The sequence below is a fragment of the Melanotaenia boesemani genome, chromosome 21, assembly GCF_017639745.1.
Source record: "Melanotaenia boesemani isolate fMelBoe1 chromosome 21, fMelBoe1.pri, whole genome shotgun sequence".
In the NCBI taxonomy this organism is placed as follows: domain Eukaryota; kingdom Metazoa; phylum Chordata; class Actinopteri; order Atheriniformes; family Melanotaeniidae; genus Melanotaenia; species Melanotaenia boesemani.
Window position 1 is genome coordinate 29,161,081 of NC_055702.1, and position 24,737 is coordinate 29,185,817.

General features: G+C 41.6%; 1 protein-coding gene across 1 annotated transcript in view; it reads left to right on the top strand.

Annotated features, from left to right (window-relative positions):
• Window positions 1–16,601, top strand: part of adgra1a (adhesion G protein-coupled receptor A1a) — a 46,822-nt gene extending 30,221 nt beyond the window's left edge. The window contains exons 3-7 of the mRNA XM_041974843.1: window positions 798–925; window positions 6,277–6,400; window positions 7,966–8,117; window positions 14,556–14,651; window positions 14,739–16,601. Of these exons, the coding sequence (XP_041830777.1) occupies window positions 798–925; window positions 6,277–6,400; window positions 7,966–8,117; window positions 14,556–14,651; window positions 14,739–16,215 (1,977 nt within the window). The 3' untranslated portion in view covers window positions 16,216–16,601. The remainder of the gene's footprint in view (window positions 1–797; window positions 926–6,276; window positions 6,401–7,965; window positions 8,118–14,555; window positions 14,652–14,738) is intronic.
• The last annotated feature ends 8,136 nt before the right edge of the window (window positions 16,602–24,737 follow it).

Genomic DNA, 24,737 nt, shown 5'->3' on the forward strand with positions numbered 1-24,737 from the left:
GGACCACCATCCCAGTCTGCCAGTCCAGGGCAACTGTCCCCGATGTCCACGCAAGGCATGTCAGATGAAAACAGCCCAACAGCATCCAGAGCCTTAAGGAACTCTGGGCAGACCTCATCCACCCCCGGGTCTTGCCGCCGAGGAGCTTTTTAACCATCTCAGCGACCTGCGAAGGTCTTCGAAGTATTCCCTCCACCGCCTCATAATGTCCTAAGTCAAGGTCAGCAGCCCCCCATCCCCACTGTTCACAGTGTTGACGGAGCACTGCTTTCCCCTCCTGAGTTGCCGGATGGTGAACCAGAATCTGCTCGAAGTCATTCTCCATGGCCTCTCCAAACTCCTCCCATGCCCGGGTTTTTGCCTTAGCGACCACCCTCCGATACTCATCAGCTGCCTCTGGAGTCCCACAGGCCAATCACGCCCCTCCAGAGAGACACTTGCAGCTCCAGAGTCGCAGGTTGGAGACCCCTGATGTCGTGTTTGTAAACCAAAATTTACTGTATTTTTTATATAGCTGTAGGCCTTCTTTTAAAGGAAAGAGACATTTTACACATAACACTCACGATTAATCGCAGCATGTCATGCAATTAATCGCGATTAAAAAATTTAATCGTTGCCCAGCACTAATATACATATATATATATATATATATATATATATATATATATATATATATATATATATATATATATATATATATATATATATATATATATATACATATATATATATATATATACAGTATATATAGTAGTAAGTTTTGTTTGTGTTTTTAACTAATCTTTCTTCCCTTTTAGGATCTAAAGAGAGTGCTGTCCTTCCCTCCATACCCTGGGGATTATCTGCATCCAGTGGTGTATGCCTGTACTGCTGTCATGCTGCTCTGCTTGCTCGTCTCCATCATGACTTACATAGTACACCACAGGTGAGAAGAAAAGTTCATTGATAAAACTTTACTATTCCATTTCCTATGGATCTCTTTAACTTTAGAGCAATCTCTCAATCGTCAATGTTCTTCCAACATATGGGACATGGAAGCAATGCCAGTCGAGAGAGATGTGGAGCTGTCGACGAACTCAACTGTGGTGCCTCCAGAATACGTAAAAAATGCAGTCTAGGACGGGGTTCTTAACCTTTTCTATGCTGGGCCCCAACTTTTCCAGTACAAACAGGTCCGAGGCCCATTCACATATTAATCCTGTTTTTGTTCTGTTGATATCACTCTTGGTTTAATTTGTATTCAACAACTAAATCAAATCCATTTTCAGTTTAACAGCTAGAACCTTGTGAAACATCACATGAAAAATGATCTAAAAAAATGACATGATACAATGAGATTGTCACAAAAATGTTATCAATAAAATCATGCAGTGAAAAAAATGCATTCAAAATAATAGGTTCAAATTAAATAGTAAAAAAATAAATACAAAATATTTAATTAAACTATTTATTAAACTTTTCTTAGAATCGCTTCACTTCAGGCTGGCAGCTAGCTGAGTCTTCTTTTGCTTATTGGAGTCAGTGTTGCCAGATTGGGAATGTTAAAGTATCATACCAGGAGCTTAAATCGCATTTTCAGTAAAATTATTGTACACTCCCAATTTGCATCCAGACGTGGGTCATGACTATCACTTTCAAATAACACATTAAGACTGTGCACATTGCACCCTATAATGTAGTTTTAGCTTTGAATAATTTTAATAAAATGTTTGGCTATTGTGGCTGTCTTTGTATGGCCAAAACTGAGGCTACGTGTAGTTTTTGAGTCTTTAAAAATATCTTTTAAAACATCCACTAAATGGTCTGAAGCTCTCATGGTAACGTCATGCTCTCCTCTAGCCAAATTTAGCTCTGCCGTTTTCACGGTTGTCTTGAGCTGACCGGTCTCCGGGGTCTTCTGCAAACACTGTGCTGGGACCAGGCATTTTTTTATCTAGATGTTTATTTAGACCTTGAGTGATTCTCCAAAACAGTGAGCTCCATCACCATTTGAATGTTGCAACAGCGACAATTTTTCCCATTCTTGCCTGTATAACTGCTGGCCATGCTTCTTTTTTGAATCCTCGCTCATGCCATGCCTCTCGGCTAGTACTTTGCTAGCAGCAAATTGCTACATACGCCACACTAATTACTTACATTCTCCTTCTTTAAGTATAACTCCAAGCGTCACCATGGGCTACGTGAGCGTTGATTGGTTGTATAAGCAGGAAACTGTGAGCAGTCAAAGGATCTGTGTCCCACATAATGACAGAGCCAAATTATCGTACTTTATAGGATTTGTGGAATTATTGATCGTACATCGTACAGAGTGCTAAATTATCATACAAATACGATAATTATCGTTCATCTGGCAACACTGACTGGAGGTGATGTAGGTGTTGTGCGAGTCATGAACAAATCTTTCAGTACTTGAGAATCACTTTACTGAATTGTGAATCACGATTCCTCGTACCCACTGACTCATTCACTGATTCGTCCCTGCTACTGCTAGCTAACTACAGAGCTAACTGAAGACCAAAGAAAAAATATTCCCAGCCAGGTCCCCCACTGTTTATTTTGAAGATAAACTATGAATTTAGTGTCCGGTTCGCCACTTTTTACTGCTGCAATTAAAAATGCAATGAAAGGAGCAAGTTTTGGTTGAGTTCCGGTTTCTCATTAGATTCTTAACTGAGATTGGAAAATAGGTTTTCACCATATTTGGGTGGAAAATAAGTTTAATTATTATTAATGAAAACTGTTTAATTAGAAAACAGGTGTTTCTGTTATTTAGTTATTTATTTTGCCCATACTTGACTTTAATGTGTGAGGGGCAGGACCAGGAGGGGGTAAATCCTCATTTGTGGGTATGTCTCAGTGGGTAGAGTAGTCATCCCATAACCTGGGGGTTGCTGGTTCAATCCCGGCCTGGAGAGCTCATGTCAAGGTGTCCCTCAGCAAGACACTGAATCCTAACTGCTCCTGATGGGTCGTGGGCCTTGCATGGCAGCTTCCGGCATCAGTGTGTGAATGATAGATACAATGTGAAAAGTGCTATATAAATCTAATCCATTATTATTATTTGCGGCCCACTCATCTTCAGGGTAAAAAGAAAAAAAATGGATAGTTGCAGAAGAAGTCATATTTGGATGCGTTTTGAAATGACAAGTCCAACACATGCAAAATACCAGCTTTGCTTTTCTCCTTCGAGGGGGAAGCACATCCAGTGTGAGAAGGCACCTAACACCTAATGTTGCACTGTTTAAACATTGTAAATTTTCTCAGCTGCATTTATTTTTAATTTTAATGTGTGAGTTAGAGAAAGAAAATTAAAAGTTTCCCCTTTGAGATCTGTTGACCTTTCACTTTTTTTCTACAATAAAATAGATTATTTGCAATCAGTGGTTTTAACGGTATGAATCAGTCAGAAATGGGAGCACATGTAGATTTTAATGTACTCGCCAGGTAACTGACTCAAAAACCTGATTCACTTTGGTGAGTGACTCATTCACGCTCGATTCAGTAAAACGAATCGAGTTTACCATCACTAAACCAATCACTAGCTAGTGATGTGCAGATCGATACCAAAATATCGATACTACCGATACCAGCATTTCATGTTCTAGAATTCAACATGTTAGAATGTCGATATTTTACTGATTTGGGGTAAAAATGCAAACTAACTGGAATACAGTGGAAAGTAACTATAATATCAGGATCTTCCCAAATTATACCCCGTTGGTAGGAACTACTTTTTCTTCCGCCTTCCAAAGTCATGTGTGAAATGGCCCAGCGAAGGGGCAGCGGCGTCTCTCAGGCCATGTGGAGCTGAACAGCAATGGCGTGATGTATGACGTGTGTGGGAAGACATAGAGGTTTCCATAGCAACACCACAAACCTCCTTAAGAGAGTCGACCAGAACACAGAATATAATTAAATTATGATGAGGAAGAGGAGGAGATTAGCAGGACAGGTGCTGTAAGAGGAGACACGTCATCTTTGATGCTGCAGCAGGTACTAACCAGAATTCAGAGGGATAAATGTGGAGCTGTGGACCACTGATGCTGAATGCTGTGAAAGTGGTTTTCTATATATATTTCTGGTTTGTACCAGTTACTTTTCTTCTACTGGGAATGAAATGTGGCAGGATGGGATTATTTCTAGTTATATTTATATTTTACACATAAATCTGACCACAACTGGTGGCAGTTTTCTTCCACCCTAACCATCATGTAGGTCACCAGAGGTTATATTTTACTCTGATTTTTATTCATACATTTAGCAATTCTATGCTGAAGCACACGTGAGATCTTTACATGAAGACTTTCCTCCTCACAGAGACAGGCGTGTACAGAATCCAAATATCTACAGCTCAAATCCAGTCAGCTGCTCCTGCCTTCAGGACAGTACCTCTATGGACCGGTTGTTAAAGCTATCTAGATTTGGGAATCCATTTTTCAGAAAAATAGGATTGGATCACTCTGATCCAGAATCCCGTTTTTCACCAAAATCCGTATTTCCAGCGTGTGGATGATTGTTCGCTGCCGGCCATGTACAGAACAGCAGGAAGAGACGGTGGACCCACTGGGAGCATCCGTGCATGTGTTGTCCTGCATTACGACCAGAGAATCTCTGTGAGGACGTTAATGACGCACCTGAGCCCCGTGTGGAGGTTCCACCGCTGGCTTACTGTCAGAATGAGGGACGGACGGGGCGTGTAGAGTGATGAAATGGTAGAAATGTATTTTTTTGACAGGTTCTTTTCTGATTATGCAGTGATGAATAACAAGAATTGAAGAAGTAATTATTTGTGTTTCTTATTTGATTTGTTTGGGGGTTTATTTCATGGGGACAGGATAGTGTCATGTCTTTATTTTTCATTTTTTATTTATTTTTTGCTGTTTTATTTTACTATGCTGACAGGCTTAGTAGGCAGCCCACCTATGTTAACCACTTTATCTGTAACGGTTAAGTCAGGTACAAAATACAAATATAAAAATGCACCGAATAAAAAGTTGTAGTTGATCAGCTGTTAGGTTGTACGCAGTTTCTTCCTGAAATCTGCCTTTGATCCTGCTGTTGGGATCAGGATAATCCTGTTTTTTGGATCAGAGTTATTCAGATTCTGCTCAAAAGTTTTGAACAACCCAAACTGAGGGTTTTATCTGGATAGCAACCAGGACTGGATTACGTGATCCAAGTGGATTTCGGGATTCGGATTTCCCTTTTGAACAACCCATTTTCAGGATTTGATCCTATCCGAAGCCCGATCAGATTACGTTTGAACAACCGGCCCTGTATGATGATACTTCATCACCTTCACCTAAAACAGCAAAGCAGCGCTTTTATTCACTCATCTCTCCTTCTGTATAATAACATAAAACAACCATCTTAGACATGAAACACAATGTCCTAACATTTCTTTATCTAATTGTTTCTTTAGTTTAACTAAAGTGCAGACAGTCAAAAGTAATAAAAAGCCAAATGCTTGCATGTGCAGCACTATTTAAATGATTTAAATAAGATTTTAATATCTGCCCTAATTTTCACTCTTAGTTTATATCCTCGTTCCAATGAGCCACTGGTACTATTCTGATGACTGCAAAGACAGGTGGAGTGGTAAACATCTTTTCATTTCTTAAGACAAATATGGAATGTTTACACAATGTTTAAGTTAATTAGTTTATTGGTTATGGTGTGTGTGTGTGTGTGTGTGTGTGTGTGAGTGTGTGTGTGTGTGTGTGCGTGTGTGCGTGCGTGCAGTAGCAGAAACCAGGGAGTATTCCACAAAGCTGGATGAAGGGAAATCCAGGCTTATCTTGATATGTCTGGCTCATTTAAGCCAGAGTTCCATCAATGTGGTTTATGTGAATGCTGCTGAGTAACCATGGTAACTGATGCACCATAACTAGCCTGCTCGGGGGCAGGCTAACGTTTAGCTTAGCTTAGCTGTGTCTCAAAGGTCTGATACAGACTCTGGTTGGTTGGTGTAGGGTATCTTGGTGAAAAATGTCGACAATAAAGAAACATCACGCGATGTCCAGTCATTTTGCCTCCTATGTGCTTTTCCTCATGATGGTTGCCTCTGAGACTGGACACTGAAGATGACAATCCTACACACTGGATCGTGTTTGACTCTCTCTTCAAGCCGAGGGGATTTAGCTTACCCTTTCAACGGAGCTTTTTTTCCTTTTAGATGAGTGTTTCCACTGTCTGGTTGGTTGTTGAACCAGTGGTGGATGAAGAGCTGGTGAATGGCTGTCCATCTTTATATTTATCTTTGTTTCTTGTTTCCAGTGTGATCCGCATCGGCAGAAATGGCTGGCACACTCTGCTCAACTTCCTCTTCCACACAGGACTGACATTTGGAGTTTTTGCTGGAGGCATCAACCAGATCAACTTCCCTTTTGTTTGTCAAATAGTGAGTATTCTACACATCGTACACATTGTTATACGAGTATGATGGACTTGAGAGAGCTAGAAGCAGCCAAATTCAGCCAACAGCTGAAAAGAAGGAAGCATGAAAACATATGACTGTTTAAATAATCACAGATCAGGTTATTTAATGTACGTTATAAAAAAGGACTTCCAAACAGTTTATGTCGTAAATAGCACATATACCTCCATCCATCCATTTTCTTATCTGAGGTCAGAGAGGGACTATGTCCTATAGAGGGAACCCAGACCTCCCTCTCCCCACTGATCCTCTCCAGCTCCTACTGGTGAATCCCAGTCCAGCAAGCCCTGCGACCAGGACATGCTGGTCCTTGCCCATGTTCTACTTCTAGATTTCATCTCATGTCTGAGGCTAAGCCCTGCCTTCCAATTCAATTCAATTCAATTCAATTCAATTCAATTCAATTCAATTCAATTCACTTTAATTCAATTCAATTCAATTCAATTCAATTCACTTTAATTTAATTCAATTCAATTCAATTCAATTCAATTCAATTCAATTCAATTCAATTTAATTCAATTCAATTCAATTCAATTCACTTTAATTTAATTCAATTCAATTCAATTCAGTTTAATTCAATTCATTTCAATTCAATTCAATTCACTTTAATTTAATTCAATTCAATTCAGTTTAATTCAATTCAGTTCAATTCAATTCAGTTTATTTCAATTCAGTTCAATTCAATCCAATTCAGTTCAGTTCAATTCAATTCAGTTCAATTCAATTCAATTCAATTCAATTCAATTCAATTTAAATCAGTTCAGTTCAATCCAATTCAGTTCAGTTCAGTTCAATTGAATTGAATTCAGTTCAATTCAGTTCAATTCAATTCAAATCAGTTTAATTTAATTTAATTTAATTTAATTTAATTTAATAAGACCCATATTAGTCTGATGGAGGTCAGTTGTCCATCCTGAGCTGCACAAGGAGACACCGGAGAGAAAAACCTCTATCAGGACCATGAAGGACGGCCATCTTCCTGGACCAGTTGGGGGTGGAGAGGACGGGAAAGAGGGTGAACCAGCAGCAGAACTCCAATCCAGGGATTCCTGCTGAGAAAGAAGAAGAGAAACATGAATAAACAACAACGTCAGATAATTGTACATGGAGAATAAAGAGAGCAGAGAGGAGCCCAGTGCATCATGGGATGTCCCCCAGCAACAGAGTTATTATTGTAGGTCAACAATTATATTTTATAAAATATTGAAGTTCAACGGGTAAAGTTTTGATGGGTTTAAGAACGTTTTTCTTCAACAACAGCGAAGTAAAATACAAATAAAGAATATTTCTAGGTCATGTTCCTCTTTTCAGGGTTCTGTTGCTGTACCATTTGATCATATTTAATAAAGTGAATTATGAGAGGCATTATAGTATATATAGTATGACAAGGTTTTTTATGTTGTATTTTAGAGTACATTAGCATTCAGACCTCTCAGTATAATGTGAATATAATAATAATGGAGTTCATCTTGTAGTAAGATGTTCATTTAGATTAAGTCTTTCTAACCTGAGTTTATTTCTTTCATTAGGTTGGTGTTGTGCTCCATTATTCTTCTTTGTCAACGATGCTGTGGCTGACATTCACTGCTAGAAACATTTGGAAGGATGTGTCTAAAGACCCACTTCGGTCCAAGGACAGGAACGGGCCGGTCCAGACGCGTACCAAACCGACCATCCTGAGGTAAACTCTAAGCAGGTTTCTTACATCCAGATCTTCTCAGCAGGGTGTAAATAAGTCTTGATCGATTCTGTTTACTAGCAACGTCTCCATGAGCATCCTGATACCTCTGTACTACAAGTTATTGTTCCCCAAAGAGAAACGTCAGAAATGTGCTGTAGTCTGCAGCAGAGCTGCAGAAGCCTCTGACTGAACACATTGTATAGAGCACGGGTGGCAAACGTTGGTCCTGGAGAGCCACAATCCTGCAGGTTTTCAAAGTTTCCGTGCTCCAACAGACCTGACTCAAATGAAATGGATCCAACAGCCTTTAAAGATCTGCACAATGACTCATTAGTTTAAGTCAGGTGTGTTGGAGCAGGGAAACATGGAAAACCTGCAGGATTGTGGCTCTTGAGGACCAATGTTTGCCACCCCTGCTGTAGAGGATGTTCAGTATCCTTCTCTGCACATTCGACTCCAGGATCTGGTCAGGATCTACTGGAACTGATGGAGCAGAAGACATGGACGGTCATGAAAAACACCCTCAGGACATTATTAAGCTCATTCTCATTACGACTTCATCACTGACTGTTACTTCGAAGGGCTGGAGGCCTGGAAGGCAAAGCCGATGGAGGGGCGGGAATTATAAACTGAACAAATACTGGGCAGCTTTCTTCTTGATGAATCACAGCTACAGCTTATACATCTTTCATTTGGTTGGATTTGAGTGTTTATTTGAACATAAGGGTAATAAAAAGGAGATGTGGAATGTCCAGTGTACTAGTAGTGAGGTGGTTTAAGGTATGGAAGCACACAGGTTTTCCATTTGACTGGTTTATTTCCACCGGACTTATAGTCTGCAACAGTGCAAAATGATATAATTCAGAATATAGTAATAAAATGCAACTGCACATTAACAATTACATAAAGGCTGTAATGGGACATTAATCGCGCATCGTTGCTTGCATATAACTTTAGGCCTTATAGAGCTCAGGAAAGGGACATCACAGCATTGAGGGATTTGCAGATACGCCGGCAAACCAAGCATAGCCAACAGTCCCAGCTGCTCTGCAGTAAACGTTTTTCAGGCTCATTTTTCAGCGATGGCGAGGGCTTATGTTTTGAACTATCACAACTGTTCTCATGGCTGTAATGGCAAACCATTGCAACGTCATATTATTTTTTAAATTTTTCCAACCTGGAAACAAAAACATTTCTGACGTTACCGGCCTGCACGGATTCAACATTTCAAGGAGTATGCTTATTTGTTGGCGGCATTTTCACAGCAGAAAGTCAGCATTGATTGTATGTGAAGGTGGATAATTAATGACTTTAGTTAGCATTCTTTCTTTTTTTCTGTCATAGTGTGATATGTGTTGTGTTTTTTTCCAAGGTAAAAGCTGGTCATGGTATTTACACAGTACTTGTAAAACCTGTATTATGTATGTTATTGTGAGTGTTGGCAGGAAAGGATGTTGGAGTAAGTGGTGTGTGTGAAGTGAAAACACTGGCTTTCAGGACGCTGTCAGCTTGATGTCAAGGATGTCTGAGTGTGAGGGAAAGAGACCAAGTCTGAGAGCAGAGTTTTGAAAGGAAGAACAATATATTTGAAAGCAAGAGAGGACTTTCTGAGTGTGAGAGCAGAGTTTTTAGAGAGAACACGAAGATATTTGACCGTGAAAACCAGAAATCTTGCTCTCAAAACAATTGCGCTCTTGATTAAAGATGAATGAAATGAATGAATGAAAAATACTTATTAATCCCAAAGGGAAATTCAATATTGTAGTAGTAGTAATTTTTTTAGTAAAACAATCACATTAATTAATTAAGGGCTTTGTTCTTCAGCCTGATAGCTGCTGGAAGGAAGGATCTTCTGTATCTCTCTGTCTTGCATCGGACTTGAACAAGCCTCCCACTGAACACACTCTGTTGTTTCGTCACGGCGTTGTGTAGAGGGTGTGAAGGATCTTCCATTATCTTCGTCAGCTTGTACAGAATTCTTTTTTTGATGATCAACTCCAGCGGCTCCAGAGTTACTCCAAGCACAGAACCGGCTTTCTTGATCAGTTTGTTAATTCTTTTCAAGTCTCTGGTTCTGATGCCGCTGCCCCAGCAGATTGCTGCAAGATAGATACCCCCATAAAATTTCTCCCAAAAGAGAACGAGAAACAGATTTGTTCTTGTTTTCTTTTTGTTCTACACGCTGTCTTATCCTGCTGATGTCGTGGTCTGTGTGTCTTTGGTTTTGTTTTATTCTTTGTGGGTTTATTGTCTTGTCTGGTTTCCTGTTTTATTTTGTACATCATTCCCCTTGTGTATTGTGTTTTGCTTCCTGTTCATTAGCTCACCTGCTTTAATTGGAAATTCTCTTCACCTGTTCCCTTTTAGTTCCTCCGTGTATTTATACACCTTGGTTTCAGTTTGTCACATTATCCGTCCTATTTCCCTGTGGTTTTTTTTCCTGTTGAGTGGTTCCTGAGTTTCTTGTGTTTTCGGTTCATGCTTTTAACCCTTTTTCTGCATTCCATCTGTCCGTCCTGCATTCGGATCCTCATTTCCACCAAACCGTGACAGAATGATGTGGCCTTACCCTCCTTGTGTGTGAATGGAAGAGGTTGGTAGATCTATTGATTGTTCAACTATTGACAGCTTTCTGGGTGCAGTTAATGGCGTTGATTGAGGCTAAAGTCCGGGAAGCGATATTTGAAGTGTGTCAGTCAGCTCCACTGCCCACGTCTCGAGTGTCACCACCAGCGCTTCAGCGTCCCTCGCCCAGGTCCCATCCAGCGCTTCAGCATCCAACACCGGCACTGTGGTCCACACCACCTCTTGAGATTCCTGTCTCCAAAGGGGTCCTGGAAAGGGACGGTCCTCCTCTGCCTTTAATGCCAGGGCCTGTCTTTGGGCAGATCCTGCTGGACTCGCCAGAGGGGTCGCAGCCTCTGGGCCGCCCTCGAGGGGTCGGAGCCGCAGGTTGCAGACCCCTGATTTAGTGTTTGTAAACCAAACTTCACTGCATTTTCTTCATATAGCAGTGGGCTTTCTTTTAAGGGAAAAGGACATTTTGCGCGTAATTAATCATGATTAATCGCAACATTTTATGCAGTTAATTGTGATTAAAATTTTAAGTTTTGCAGCACTATAAAAAATCTATACTGATGGTGATTAGAAACCAGCTCATCTGTTGAAGGTCCCAGCTGCATGCTCCTCTGCAGCTGCAGAGTGCGACATTTCCTCTGATGCTTCCAGATGTTTGATTACCAAATGCTAATGTAATTCTAATGTGAGGCTTTGCTTTAATCCGAAATGATGAATGGTTACTAGCAAAATCTTTCAAAAACCTTCAGTTTACATTGCAGTTTAATCCATTTTAAAGCATTGACTGATTTACAACCTCGGTTGTGACACATTCTCGAGCAGGCGCGCTCAAGCGTAACATCACTACCTCTATCTTGGTGGTAATTTTAACAGGATGTACCAGTGGTGATAACTGCACTAGGAGCAGGCTAGCTAGATTCATGGCTTGTTTCTTTTTACATATGCCCCCTCTGTCTTTTTCACTCAAATGAATGAAACTTTGTCTACTTCATAGGTCCTCCAGGCCTGGACCCACCGGAGCAGCTAACTCCGGCTACTCGGGCCTACATTGGCTAAACAGCCTGTGCTAAGGCCATAGAAGAGATTCTGCTGCTGCTTTGGTTTTTGCATAGCTTTGCTTTGGCTTAGCTCAGTGGTTCCTAATCTGGGGTCCCCTAAAGAGCACAGGGGTCCCCGAGGCTTTGAACATTCAGAGCAATTGTGATCAACTTCCGCACATAATCCCCATTTTAAAGATTGCTGGGCTACTGCTGTCCAGCTTCTGGTGGTGATCTTACTTGTGAAGAGCTGGAAATTCATTTACACACTTTTAGTGTGGGAGAATTTAGCTTTTGTTTAAACTATTTTATCTTAAATTGATTTTTAGAAACTCATTAAAAAGAGAATTTTATTTTGGTTTTTACAACTTAATTTTTTTCTGGAGGTCTGAGGCAGTGGTGGCTGGGCACTGCTGGTGGCGATATCCCCTTTCTGTTTTGAGTGCTGTGTTTATCCCAGCGTTACTGTGTATGTAGCATGTGTGAAGTGGTGTCATGGGGAAACCTCCTCCTCCTGAACTGCCCGCCTCCCTGCCGGTAAGTCTGCCGGCACCACTGATCTTGTTTCTTTAATTTCTTTTGGTCTTAATTGATTTTATCCATTTGTAAGATAAACTTTTACATCTCTTGCTACGTCTCTTACGTCCTAAAGATTACAAACCTGAGTGCCTTTCTTTAGCTAACGTAGTCGTGTTTCTCTGAGTGCAGCCCCCAAGGTGCACTGTCGTACTAGCCTCATCACCCCCCACTCACCAAACCAAGAAAAGATAATGGATGTAAAACAGCGATAATCTTAAGGTTTATTAGCAGAAAAGCTCAACCTGAGCTGCTGCGAAAAACAGAAACTGAGAACTGCTGTGTACATAAATGAACACGTGTCCAAGAAGAACCTGGAAATTTCCTTCCTCTCAGAAAGCAGGGAAGATGCAGTGGACATGGATGAGGAACTTAGTGTGGATAAAACGGCTTGGATCTGGAAACCTTTGTAATCATGATAATTACTTTATTCAAGTCGAGTGTTTTATTATCAGGAAAAGCAACTGGATGGAAGTGTTAAAGGGTTAGTCACTGTCAATAATTCACAGCAGAAGTCTCTTAATATTAAGAACTTTTAAAATCAGTTTAAGACCCCATTCAAGATCACAGCCATATCTGGAACATAGATTAATGATAGAAAGGAGGCACACTTCAATTTATGTGGAATGAGATGTACACAATAGAAAATGCTAAATTGGTGGAAGGGTAGCATCCTGAGGGGTCCCGGGATGTTGACAGCAGACTGAAAAGTAAAACGTCGGCCATCATGATGTCAGCTGTGGATGAGTTGATGGAATGTTTGACTATTGAAATTATAAGGAAAACAGGGAAATTATCATAGTAAGTTAGAGCACCAGGATCAGATTTAGAAGAATTTAGAAACTGTTTGGAGAAGATGTACACAGCATCTGGCCAAAAGGATGTTACTGCAGCTCAGCTGAACCCCATCTGGCTGGGAGTCGAATGTCAACCTTAGTGCACAAACTTTACGTCCATGTTACGCTCAGCAACTTCACTCATTTCCACCAAAAACCAGTGGGAAGGCGTATTCAGTTCAGATGCATCATGGGTAATGAGGTTTTCATATTAACACAAGAATCTTAAACTGGTCTCAAAGTCTGAAATTAATTATTTTACCAAATAAATCAGGTTGAAATTAATTACTTCATCCCTTTGAAACATTTAACTTCTCCATAAATTACACCATGACTTAACAAATATTTATTTATCAACACTAATGTGCTTCAGATAAGTCACAACAGACATCTTCGTGGGTGGAAACTTTAATATAGACCTCAAAAAGTTACATAACCTGACCGATGAATTCTTAAAGTCAATGTTTAGTTTGCTCTGTTCCCCACGAGTAAAACAACTCATTGCACAACCTTGATCGAAGTAATCCAACACAATATGGTCAATGCCTTATTGATTAATGATATCAGTGACCTGTTTCTGTTTTTTTAACATCAATAATGGGATTAATGAGGGTAAGAGTAGAAAAAAGCAAGTACAACAATTCCAGTTGCTGTTGTTGGTGTAGTTATTATTTTTATTGTTGTATAACTCGATCCAAATTTTCTCTTTTTCCTGTTTTTGTTTTTCTTTCTTGTCTTAATGTTCAAATAAACTTTTCAATCAATCAAACAGCATCACCACTTTGTGCAAGTAACTAATAACGTTGCTGTTGTTACTTCTGTCCAGGAGAAGAAGCTAGCTCTGAGTCAGACTGCAGCCTCTTTAGCTCTCTTTTTATCTTTTATTTCCTTCCATCTAGAAATGATGAATTTCTGCTTACAGCCCTTTTAAAGAAAGTAGCTATATGAATTCATTATCTGTTTCCTCACAGGAAAACAGTCATTAGATAACGAGAAGAATCATCCTTTTATCACCAGAAAACACACGTTTTCTCTGTTATCACAAGAAACTCGTGATAACATAATTATCTTCTTGTCACAAGATAATAATGATAAAAAAAAGAAAACATACAATCATGGCCGCTCTTTGCTCCCATACATTTACTCAGTCACGGAAAAAGTAAGTATAATATAGGGGGTATAATTTCTTTCTTATTGTCACATGTTTTCCACATGATCCACATTTACATGTTCCAAAATTCTGTTTCCACATGTTCTTCTTCACATGTAAATTTCTGCAATAATTATTGCACATTAATGAGCATAAGTAAAAGATGCATGTTAATGTGCAAAGAGTTAGCATCATAGCTAATTCGCATATGTTGTCTCTTCCTTACTAACCACCGTGACCGTTGCTTTACTTTTGTTGGCAGGTTTTATCTGGTCAGTGATGGAATTCCTCTCATTATTGTTGGAGTAACTGCAGCGTTTGGTTTGGAAAACTACGGCAGCAGGGACGATGCTATGTAGTAAGTATGTTGTATTTCCTGTAATGGTGTCTCATTCAGGGTTGAATGACTAAAATGAAAGTTTCTGTCTCTTTGTGTCATGTGAAGCTGCTGGATGGCCTGGGAACCGAGCCTGGGTGGTTTTTATGCCCCGATGAGTCTTCTGGTCTTAGTCATGTCTCTCTACTTCTTGTGCACCTACATCCAGCTGAAGCGCCACCCAGAGAGGAAGTATGAGCTGCAGCTTCTGAGTGAGGAGCAGCAGCAGTTGTCATCCAGTGAGTCAAACCATCACTGCCACTCTGACGGTGTGGGGGCCTCAGGGCCTGCCGGGGACTGTACGCCATTTTCTGCTGGTGTATCGGTGCTGGCTAATGAGCACTCCTTTAAATCCCAGCTTCGGGCCACAGTCTTTACCCTCTTTCTGTTCCTGGCTACGTGGGCCTTGGGAGCGTTGGCGGTCTCACTGGGACACTTCCTGGACATGATCTTCAGCTGCCTGTACGGGGCTTTTTGTGTCACTCTGGGACTCTTCCTTCTCATTCAGCACTGTGCCAAACGTGACGATGTGTGGAGCCGTTGGTGGGCTTGTTGCCCATCCAAGTCCAAGACAGATGGTGGAAACTGTGACCAGAGCCAAAGGCAGGAGCTCCATCAGCCACACTGCCACCTGAGCTCCCCATGCTCAGGAAAGCAGCCGCTACTTTCCCCCCACCTTTTACAGAGTTCTTATGACAAAATGACGCCACCTCATGTGAGTCCCACTCCCAGCCACTCAGGTCCGTGCTGCGTGACTGTGATGAGTCCTGCATCCCCTGTTTCATCCCTCACAGAGCCGCTGCCATCTCCACGTCCACAGACGCTTCCTGATGAGCTTCCTCGTCCAACTCTCCCCTTACAGAGCTGTTTTACTGACAGAGCAAAGTCCCGCTCCTTTAACCGGCCACGTCCATGCCTCCAGGACTACCGCTCACACATGGCGTCCCTCAGTATGGATGGGAGTGTGCACAGCTCCCACCTGGACAGCCCTCACACAACTGGTTCACCGTTAGTTTCCAACAGCCCACACCCAGACCTCCAGCTGCCGTGTCCCAGCCCTCCACTAGAGAAGCAGCTGGCGCCCTGCCATGCCTTGCAGCGGCAGACATCCAGCCACAGCATCCAGGACTCCGTGACTTCCCGTCACAGCCTTGTCCACAACATGCATGACAGCATCGCTTCCTGTCAGAGCCTCTTCCTTCCTTCTCACGGGGTGCATACCTGCCAGTGGCACCTTTATGGCCTGACTGATCACCCTTCCAATACCAGCTGTTGCGAGAAACCTGATCCCTTCACTTTGCAATATCAGCAAGACCCCGACGCTTACTGCTGCAGGTCAAAGACAGCGAGCAAGGACAAGGAGAATCATTGTCTGGACGTGGAGCAGAGAAGCTTCCCGAGAAACACCTTGCCTCGACAGCATGCCACTGTCAGCCGTCGAGGAGCCATTGGTCGAAACAGGAGTCTGCAAGAAGATGGCCTGTTTGGTTCAGATACAACAGGAAATATACGCACTGGTCCCTGGAAGAACGAAACCTCCGTATAGTTTCCTTCTGCTTGGAGCTGTATGACTTTGGAAGTGTTTGGGTCTGCTTGCCTTGAGCTTTGCCCTTCAACCACAGGTTGAGTTTTCAGCGATTTTGTTATCCCAGCAATGTTTGAGCTATTTATAAAAAAAGATAAATAACTTTAGGAGTGATGCTAATCAGTTTTTGTAAATTATCTTCATTCAAATCAAAGTTTAATCCATATTTCACTCTGAGACCTTTAAAGCTGCTCATCAGCACAGTTTCAGTGGACTCAGAAGACATTACTCTCTGAATTGTAGAGATTTCATAATTTTCTTCTCATCAACTCCTTTTCATTTATTAGTATTCATTCATCATTTCATCCTTCCTAACACTTCCACCATTCAGGTGAAAAAGTTTCAGGTGTTTTTCTGTTTTTTTCCACAAATTTTCCTTAAAACACGAAACACAGAACCCTGATCCGACCCCGTACCGTCACAGAACCCCGATCTGACCCCGTACCGTCACAGAACCCCGATCTGACCACGTACCCCCACAGAACCCCGATCCCGTACCGCCACAGAACCCCGATCTGACCCCGTACTGCCACAGAACCCCGATCTGACCCCGTACCCCCACAGAACCCCGATCCCGTACCGCCACAGAACCAGGCTTTTGGACTTGTTTCTGAGCACAGTCTGGATGATGCTTATGTTCTTTTTTTCCCCATTTCTTCCAACAAAGATCTGGAAAACTGATGCCACATGTAAACTTCATGCAGACTGAGGTGATTTAACAATACTCACCATCAGTGGATGAATATGCAGCATTTTTATTATTTATTTATTTAATTATTTAACAAACTTGTTGCTCCATCTTTCCTCTCATCCTCAGTTGAACCCCATGCTTAGTTATTAAATTACATCCCAGTACCAGCCCTAAGTTCCCAGTCCTCTGTCCCAACTTTTTTTGGGAATATGTTGCAGGTGGGAAATGTGCAATGAATATATATGAACTTACGAAATGAAGATGAATAGATACTACCTTTACCTCTTCAGCAGCAGAGCATCTATGGTGTTGTTGCTGCTTCCTTCTCCATAATGATCTGGGTTTTACACAGACCAGTTGTAACTGGTTCCAGGACCAGTTTGATGCAAAAGTGAAGAGGGATAAAAAATCCACAATATAGTCTTACCTCAAACTGCCAATTTCATTAGTCAGAGAGAATATTTTAGTTATTAAGAGGCACAATAAAACTGCAGCGAGTCCAACCAGAACAGACAGAACCTGATGTGAGTTGCTGCCCGATGTGAGACACAAGATGTGAACATGTTTAATGAAGGAATAACCCTGAGCAGAGAAATACCCACGCAGCCAAGCAGAAAGAAAACAAATTAAATGGAAGGTTACATATATTCAGTCTAATTCACTGTAGTCCCATTTTAATCTAAAAAAAACACATCCATCATGTGATCCACATTAGTCCTAGTTATACTGTGTTCTTGTAAACCAGTTCATAAAAACCGCTAGATTGGATCAGATCCTCTCTTTGATTTAATCCTTCATCCTGAGCTTCGGAGGAGACAGTGGAGATGAAAACCTCCATCAGAACCAGAACCAGGAAGAAAGACCTCCATCAGAACCAGAACCAGGAAGAAAGACCTCCATCAGAACCAGGAAAAAGACCTCCATCAGAGCCAGAACCAGGAAGAAAGACCTCCCTCAGAACCAGCAAGAAAGACCTCCATCAGAACCAGAACCAGTTAGAAAGACCTCCCTCAGAGCCAGAACCAGGAAGAAAGACCAGGGGCGGCGTGGCTCAGCAAGGTAGAGCGGTCGTCTTGTAACCCGAGGGTTGCCGGTTCGATCCTCGGCCAAGTCGTGTTCATGTCGAGGTGTCCTTGGGCAAGACACCGAACCCCTAGTTGCTCCTGATGGGTCGTGGTCGAGCGCCTTGCATGGCAGCTTCCGCCATCAGTGTGTGAATGTGTGTGTGAATGGGTGAATGTGCTGTGTACTGTAAAGCGCTTTGGGTATCCTGGTACAGAAAAGCGCTATATAAATACGGGCCATTTACCATTTACCATCAGAACCAGAACCAGCAAGAAAAACCTCCATCAGAACCAGAACCAGCAAGAAAAACCTCCATCAGAACCAGAACCAGCAAGAAAGACCTCCATCAGACCCAGAACCAGGATGGAAAACCTAATCAGGAATGTCTAATCTGGAAGTAACCAGTCCATGGACTAGGTTTTTACATATTCAATAGTCACAGCTTGTGATTGGCTGCTCTGTACAGGTGTGGTAGTGTTAATAGGCCGATCCATCTGTCGTAAAGACAAAGAATAAAGCTGAATAAAGCTGATAGCAGCTATAAAAGGTGTGTGTCTCATGGTCAACATGAGCAGAAAAGCACAATAAAAACTGTTTATCGACCTCACGCTGCTCGTGTCTCAGCGGGCAGCGACTATCATCATGTATGATAGTCACGTGTGGATTTGCTCTCATAACTTCTCACATTAACCTCAGTAATGGTGTGCAGGCTTTTCTGATTTTAGTTGGGCCCACTAAGGAGACAGTGGGTTTATCATTTCACAGGAATAATAACTACAGGAAGTACATTCAGCTTCAGTGTTGGTCTGAGCTGCTGCTTTAAAAAACCTTACTATTCAAGTCATAAAAGTTCATCACTGTAGGTGATTATTAGAAGTTTAAGAGATTATCTAAATCTATAAATCCATGTCCCCTTTAGATATGATCCATTTTAATCTATATTTGTTCATTTTATATTTCTGATGGCATTTACACAATATGATTTAAACATGAGTTGTTGATGTAAAAACACATTGAATCAGTGTGAGCATGTGTGTGTTTTTTATGTGCATAAGGTTATGATGTGTTTGTGTTGTGTGTTTATTCTTATGGATCCACTCATGCAGATTTCTTGATTTATTTATATGAACTTATATCAGTCTATGAAGATTTTATAAGACACTTTATGTATGCTGCCAAATAGATTCTGACCCTTGTTTGACAAATATTGCACTAGTGTTTCTATAGTTCCCCTCAGCTGGTGAGATAGCAACTTAAAAAAAAGTGCAATGTGCTCTGAAGCCAGTTTTCACTGTGATGAGAAACTCCACACAAACACATCCTCAGTGAGAGAGGACACCGTTGTAGCATACAACTCAGGTTTGACATCATCAGCAGCATTTCAGGTCGTCATAGCAACTCACAGATGTCTCCCAGAGAGATGTCTTCACTGGACTGGAGGTGTTCCAGATGCTCCGTCAGACTGACATGGTGACGACATCTGGGGCCCGGAGATGCTCGTTTGTACAGCAGCAGTTCACAACAAGCTCATGTCAAGTCACGTCACAGACACATTAATCCAGTTTAGAAGAACTGTATTCACACAAGAAAATTCACGAATAGTTCCCTCACCAAGACAACATGTCTTAAATAAATATATGATAACTTTTGTGAGTTGAACACAGGAACTATCCAGAATGCAAAGTAGTGTCATGTCATGTGTTTAACTTTGCTGCTGCCACCGTCGTTCTTTATTATGCCGTTTGGTTCAGACCTTCCATCGTGTCAGACATGGGGAGACGCTGTTGCTTAAATTCTATTCCACCTATTAATAATAATAATCTTTTTATTGTGTGATCGTTTCTTAATGAGTAAATCTTCAACCTGCAGAAAGTTTTAGCTTTATAAAAATCATGGACTGAGCAGGGAGATGCAGCCCAGCTGTCTGTGGCTCGTCTGCTTCATCTGGAACAAGAGAAGCACTTCATCCTGATCCCTGTTACAGGCTGCAGGTTCAACACTGACTTTCACTTATATGTTAGCATATTCCAGGAAGACGTGGCCATCAGACCACCTGACATTACTGTGTACATGTGATGTGTGTGTTCCAGTGTTTAAGCTTTAAATGTTTCCAGGGCAGGGATTACTGCCTGTATTCAGAGGAAACAAACAGTTTCTAACCAAATATCACATCGTTCTAAACTGGCTTTTTGTTCTCTTCTCACTTCTTCTGTGTAAAGAAACAAAGGGAATAAATAGTGAGCACTGTGTGTCGTCTGCACTTATAATAAAGATTAACAGTCATGTTCTGTGAAATCACTCATCTGATTTTGTGCCAGAAGTTAAAGACATGGCCTTGTTTTTTGTTTGTTTTTTTCCCCTTTTCTTTAGTTTTTTTATTAATAAACCTAGTGAACATGGTTTGCCATCTTTAGAAACAGAAGCAGCTGATCCTCTGCTGGTAGCTCTGATAATGTCTTAAAGTAAATAAAGAAGTTTTATGTTTAATTGAAAGACAAGATTTAAAATGACTTCAGACATTTTGTTTTAATTCTCATTTATGAAAAGAAAATGACCAGGGACAGATTTTAACTTTAGTTACACAGAGGATCAGTTCAAAGCCCACATCAGTATGGATCGTAACATTTCCATCATTCACTTCAACAGTAGAAGCTTGCAGGCCAGTTTCTGTAACATCACACAGTATCTGACACAGCCCCCCCAAAACCAGATAAGGGAACAGACTTCAAATTAGATGGATATGGTTTGATCTTAATGAATAGGAAAAAACAAGGAGGGGGAGTGGACAAGAAATATGTATATATGAAATTTTTCTGTACCCGTCACTGACTCGGCCTTGTCTGACCATTTTTGTATTTTGTTTGATTTACTGATCACTCAGAATGTTCAACCAACCTGCTCCTCGGTTAGGAAGAGGTACATTAATGAAAGAACAAGTGCTAAGTTTGTGGAGGCCATAGCTATGTTACCAACAACCAGTGCAGAGTCAGTTGATGGACTCCTGGATCATTTCAATCTGAAAGTCTTGAATGTAATGGATGCTGTTGCACTGATAAGAATCAAGAGCAACTTGAGCAAACAGAAAACACCATGGAGAAACACCACTGTGGTCACCAGCCTAAAAAGAGAAAGCAGAAAAACTGAGCGGAAATGGCGGAAAAATAAACTTCAAATTTACTATGAGCTGTACAAACAAAGCCTGCGTAACTATAACAATGAGCTGTGAAGGCCAGAGAGCTGCATTTATCTGGAATGATTAACAGGAATGTAAACAATTCTCACACTCTGTTTGCTATGATTGAAAAACTTACTAATCCTCCTATACAGATAAGCCCAGAGCTCCTTTCCACTGAGAAGTGCAACCAATTTGCAAACTTTTTTAGCCAAAAAATTAAAACAATTAGGCAAAATATTAATTCCACACAGTCAAACAAGAAAACTAGTCTGTGTCTAAAACCCAGAAATAATTCTGATGTCATGTCACAATTTAAAATGGTGAATTTAAAAGTCCTACAAGAAACAGTTTGGCATTTGAAATCAACAACATGCACTCTGGACATGATACCATCCGACTTTTTGAAAACAGTTTTTACCTCAGTAGAAAGTGATCTCCTACTGATAGTTAACGGCTCACTGGCATCAGACATTTTTCCCAAGTCACTAAAGATAGCTGCTATTAAGCCTCCTAAAGAAAAGGACTCTAGACGCCTCTATAATGAACAGCTATAGACCGTCTCTAACCTCTTTTATTTCCAAGATTATTGAAAAAGTTGTATTTCACCAGCTTCAAGACTTTTTAAATGAAAGTGGAAATCTTGATAAATTTCAGTCCGGCTTCCGACCTCATCACAGCCCTGAAACAGCTCTGGTCAAAGTGTTAAATGACATTAGGTTGAATACCGATTCTGGTCAAGTATCAGTCCTGGTTCTGGTCAAGTATCAGTCCTGGTTCTGGTCAAGTATCAGTCCTGGTTCTGTTGGATCTCAGTGCTGCGTTTGATACTGTAGATCACAGAATCCTGTTGCACAGGCTGGAAAACTGGGTTGGACTTTCTGGAGCGGTTCTTAACTAGTTCAGGTCCTGTTTAGAAGGCCGGAGTTATTTTGTTACGATCGGCAGCTATGAATCCGAGCAAGTGGCCATGACTTGTGGAGTCCCCCAGGGGTCAGTCCTTGGACCTCTTCTGTTCAACTTGTATATGCTCCCTTTGGGTCAAATATTACAGAACTATAGCATTAATGATCAAAGTTATGCAGATGATACACAACTTTATGTGTCTCTGTCACCAGATGACTGCAGTCCAATAGACTTAATGTGTCAGTGTCTGGAGCAAATAAACACCTGGATGAGGGAGAATTTTCTACAATTAAATGAAGACAAAACTGAGATTATTCTGTTTGGTAGCAAAGAGAAGAGGGTCAGCATTGGTAAACACCTGGAGACTCGGGCTTTTAAAATCACCGACCAAGTTCGTAACCTGGGAGTGTTGATAGACTCAGATCTGACTTTCAGCAGCCACATCAAAGCTTCACTAAGAAGCTTTTTACCAGCTCAGAAACATCAACAGAATTAAAATTTTAGTTTCCCAGAAAGACCAGGAGAAACTCATCCATGCATTCATTTCCAGTAGACTGGATTACTGTAATGGTCTTTTAACAGGACTTCCTAAAAAGAGCATTAAACATCTGCAGCTCATCCAGAACACTGCTGCTAGAGTTTTAACCAGGACTAAGAGATCTGAACACATCACACCAGTTTTAAAATCTTTACACTGGCTTCCTGTCAGTCACAGAATAGATTTTAAAAGCCTTCTGCTTGTTTACAAATCCCAGAATGGTTTAGGCCCAGAATACATCTGTGATATGTTCAGAGAATATAAACCTAGCAGAGCTCTTAGGTCCAAAGACTCTGGTCAACTTGTCCAGACCAGAGTCCAGACTAAACATGGAGAAGCAGCATTTAGCTGTTATGCTGCAAACAAATGGAACAAACTGCCAGTGGAGATTAAACTTTCACCAAATGTAGACATTTTTAAATCCAGGTTAAAAACATTTCTTTTCTCATGCGCCTATGCATGAACTCTGCACGGTAACTTTTTTAACTTATCTTGCTTTTAATAATTTTAATGCAATTTATTATTTTATTGTGATTATGTGTTGATGCCTTTTACTATTCTAAATATCTGTAATGTCTTTGTTTTATGTAAAGCACTTTGAATTGTCCTGTACATGAAATGTGCTGTACTAATAAACTGCCTTGCCTATATAAGCTGGTGGAAAGAATGACAAGTTGGGATAACAATATTTTATTTATTTCTGTCTGGAAAATAGGAGAATGTTTTTGTGAGCTCTATATAAAACACCAGGTTCCAGTATTAAGATTCTTAAAGAATGAATTGATGAAAAGTTTAGGAATTCATCTAGGAAAACTATATTTATTTGTTGTGACTTTAACGCAGATTCAAATAAGCGTAATATAATCCATCCATCCATTTTCTTCCTCTTATCCGGAGTCGGGTCGTGGGGGCAGCTGCCTAAGCAGGGAAGCCCAGACTTCCCTCTCCTCGGCAGCATTCACCAGCTAATCCGGAGGGATCCTGAGGCGTTCCCAGGCCAGCCGAGAGATGTAGTCAAGCGTGTCCTGGGTCTTCCCCGGAGCCTCTTTCCGGTGGGACGTGCCCGGAACACCTCACCAAGGAGGTGTCCAGGAGGCATCCTAACCAGATACCCGAGCCACCTCATCTGGCCCCTCTTGATGTGGAGGAGCAGCGGCTCTACTCTGAGCCCCTCCCGGATCATCGAGCATCTCACCCTATCTCTAAGGGAGAGCCCGGCCACCCTGCAGAGAAAACTCATTTCGGCTGCTTGTATTTGCGATCTCGTTCTTTCGGTCACTACCCACAGCTCATGACCATAGGTGAGGGTAGGAACGTAGATCGACCAGTAAATCCAGAGCTTTGCCTTTTGGCTCAGCTCTCTTCACCACGACTGACCGATGCAGAGTCCGCATCACTGCAGACGCTGCACCGATTTGCCTGTCGATCTCCTGCTCCATCTTTCCCTCACTCGTGAACAAGACCCCGAGATACGTGAACTCCTCCACTTGGGGCAGGACCCTATTACAGACCCGGAGAGAGCACTCCACCCTTTTCCGGCTGAGGACCATGGATCCTTGACTTGGAGGTGCTGATTCTCATCCCAGCTACTTCACACTCGGCTGTGAATCGCTCCAGTGAGAGCTGAAGATCACGGCCCGATTAAGCCAACAGAACCACATCATCCGCAATAAGCAGAGACCCAATCCTGAGGCCGCCGAACCGGATCCCCTCAACACCTCGGCTGCACCTAGAAATTCTGTCCAAAAAAGTTATGAACAGAATCGGTGACAGAGGGCAGCCTTGGCGGAGTCCAACGCGCACTGGAAACGATTCTGATTTACTGCCGGCAATGCGGACCAAGCTCTGACACCACTCGTACAGGGACCAGACAGCTCGTACAAGCGAGTCCAGAACTCTATACTCCCGGAGTACCCCCCACAGGAGTCAGCAGGGAACACGGTCGAATGCCTTCTCCAAGTACACAAAACACATGTAGATCAAAGACCCCGAAGATGGTGTAAAGCTGGTCCACTGATCCACGATCGGGACCAAAACCACACTGCTCCTCCTCAATCCGAGGTTCGACTATCCAATGGACCCTCCTCTCCAGCACCTCTGAATAAACCTTA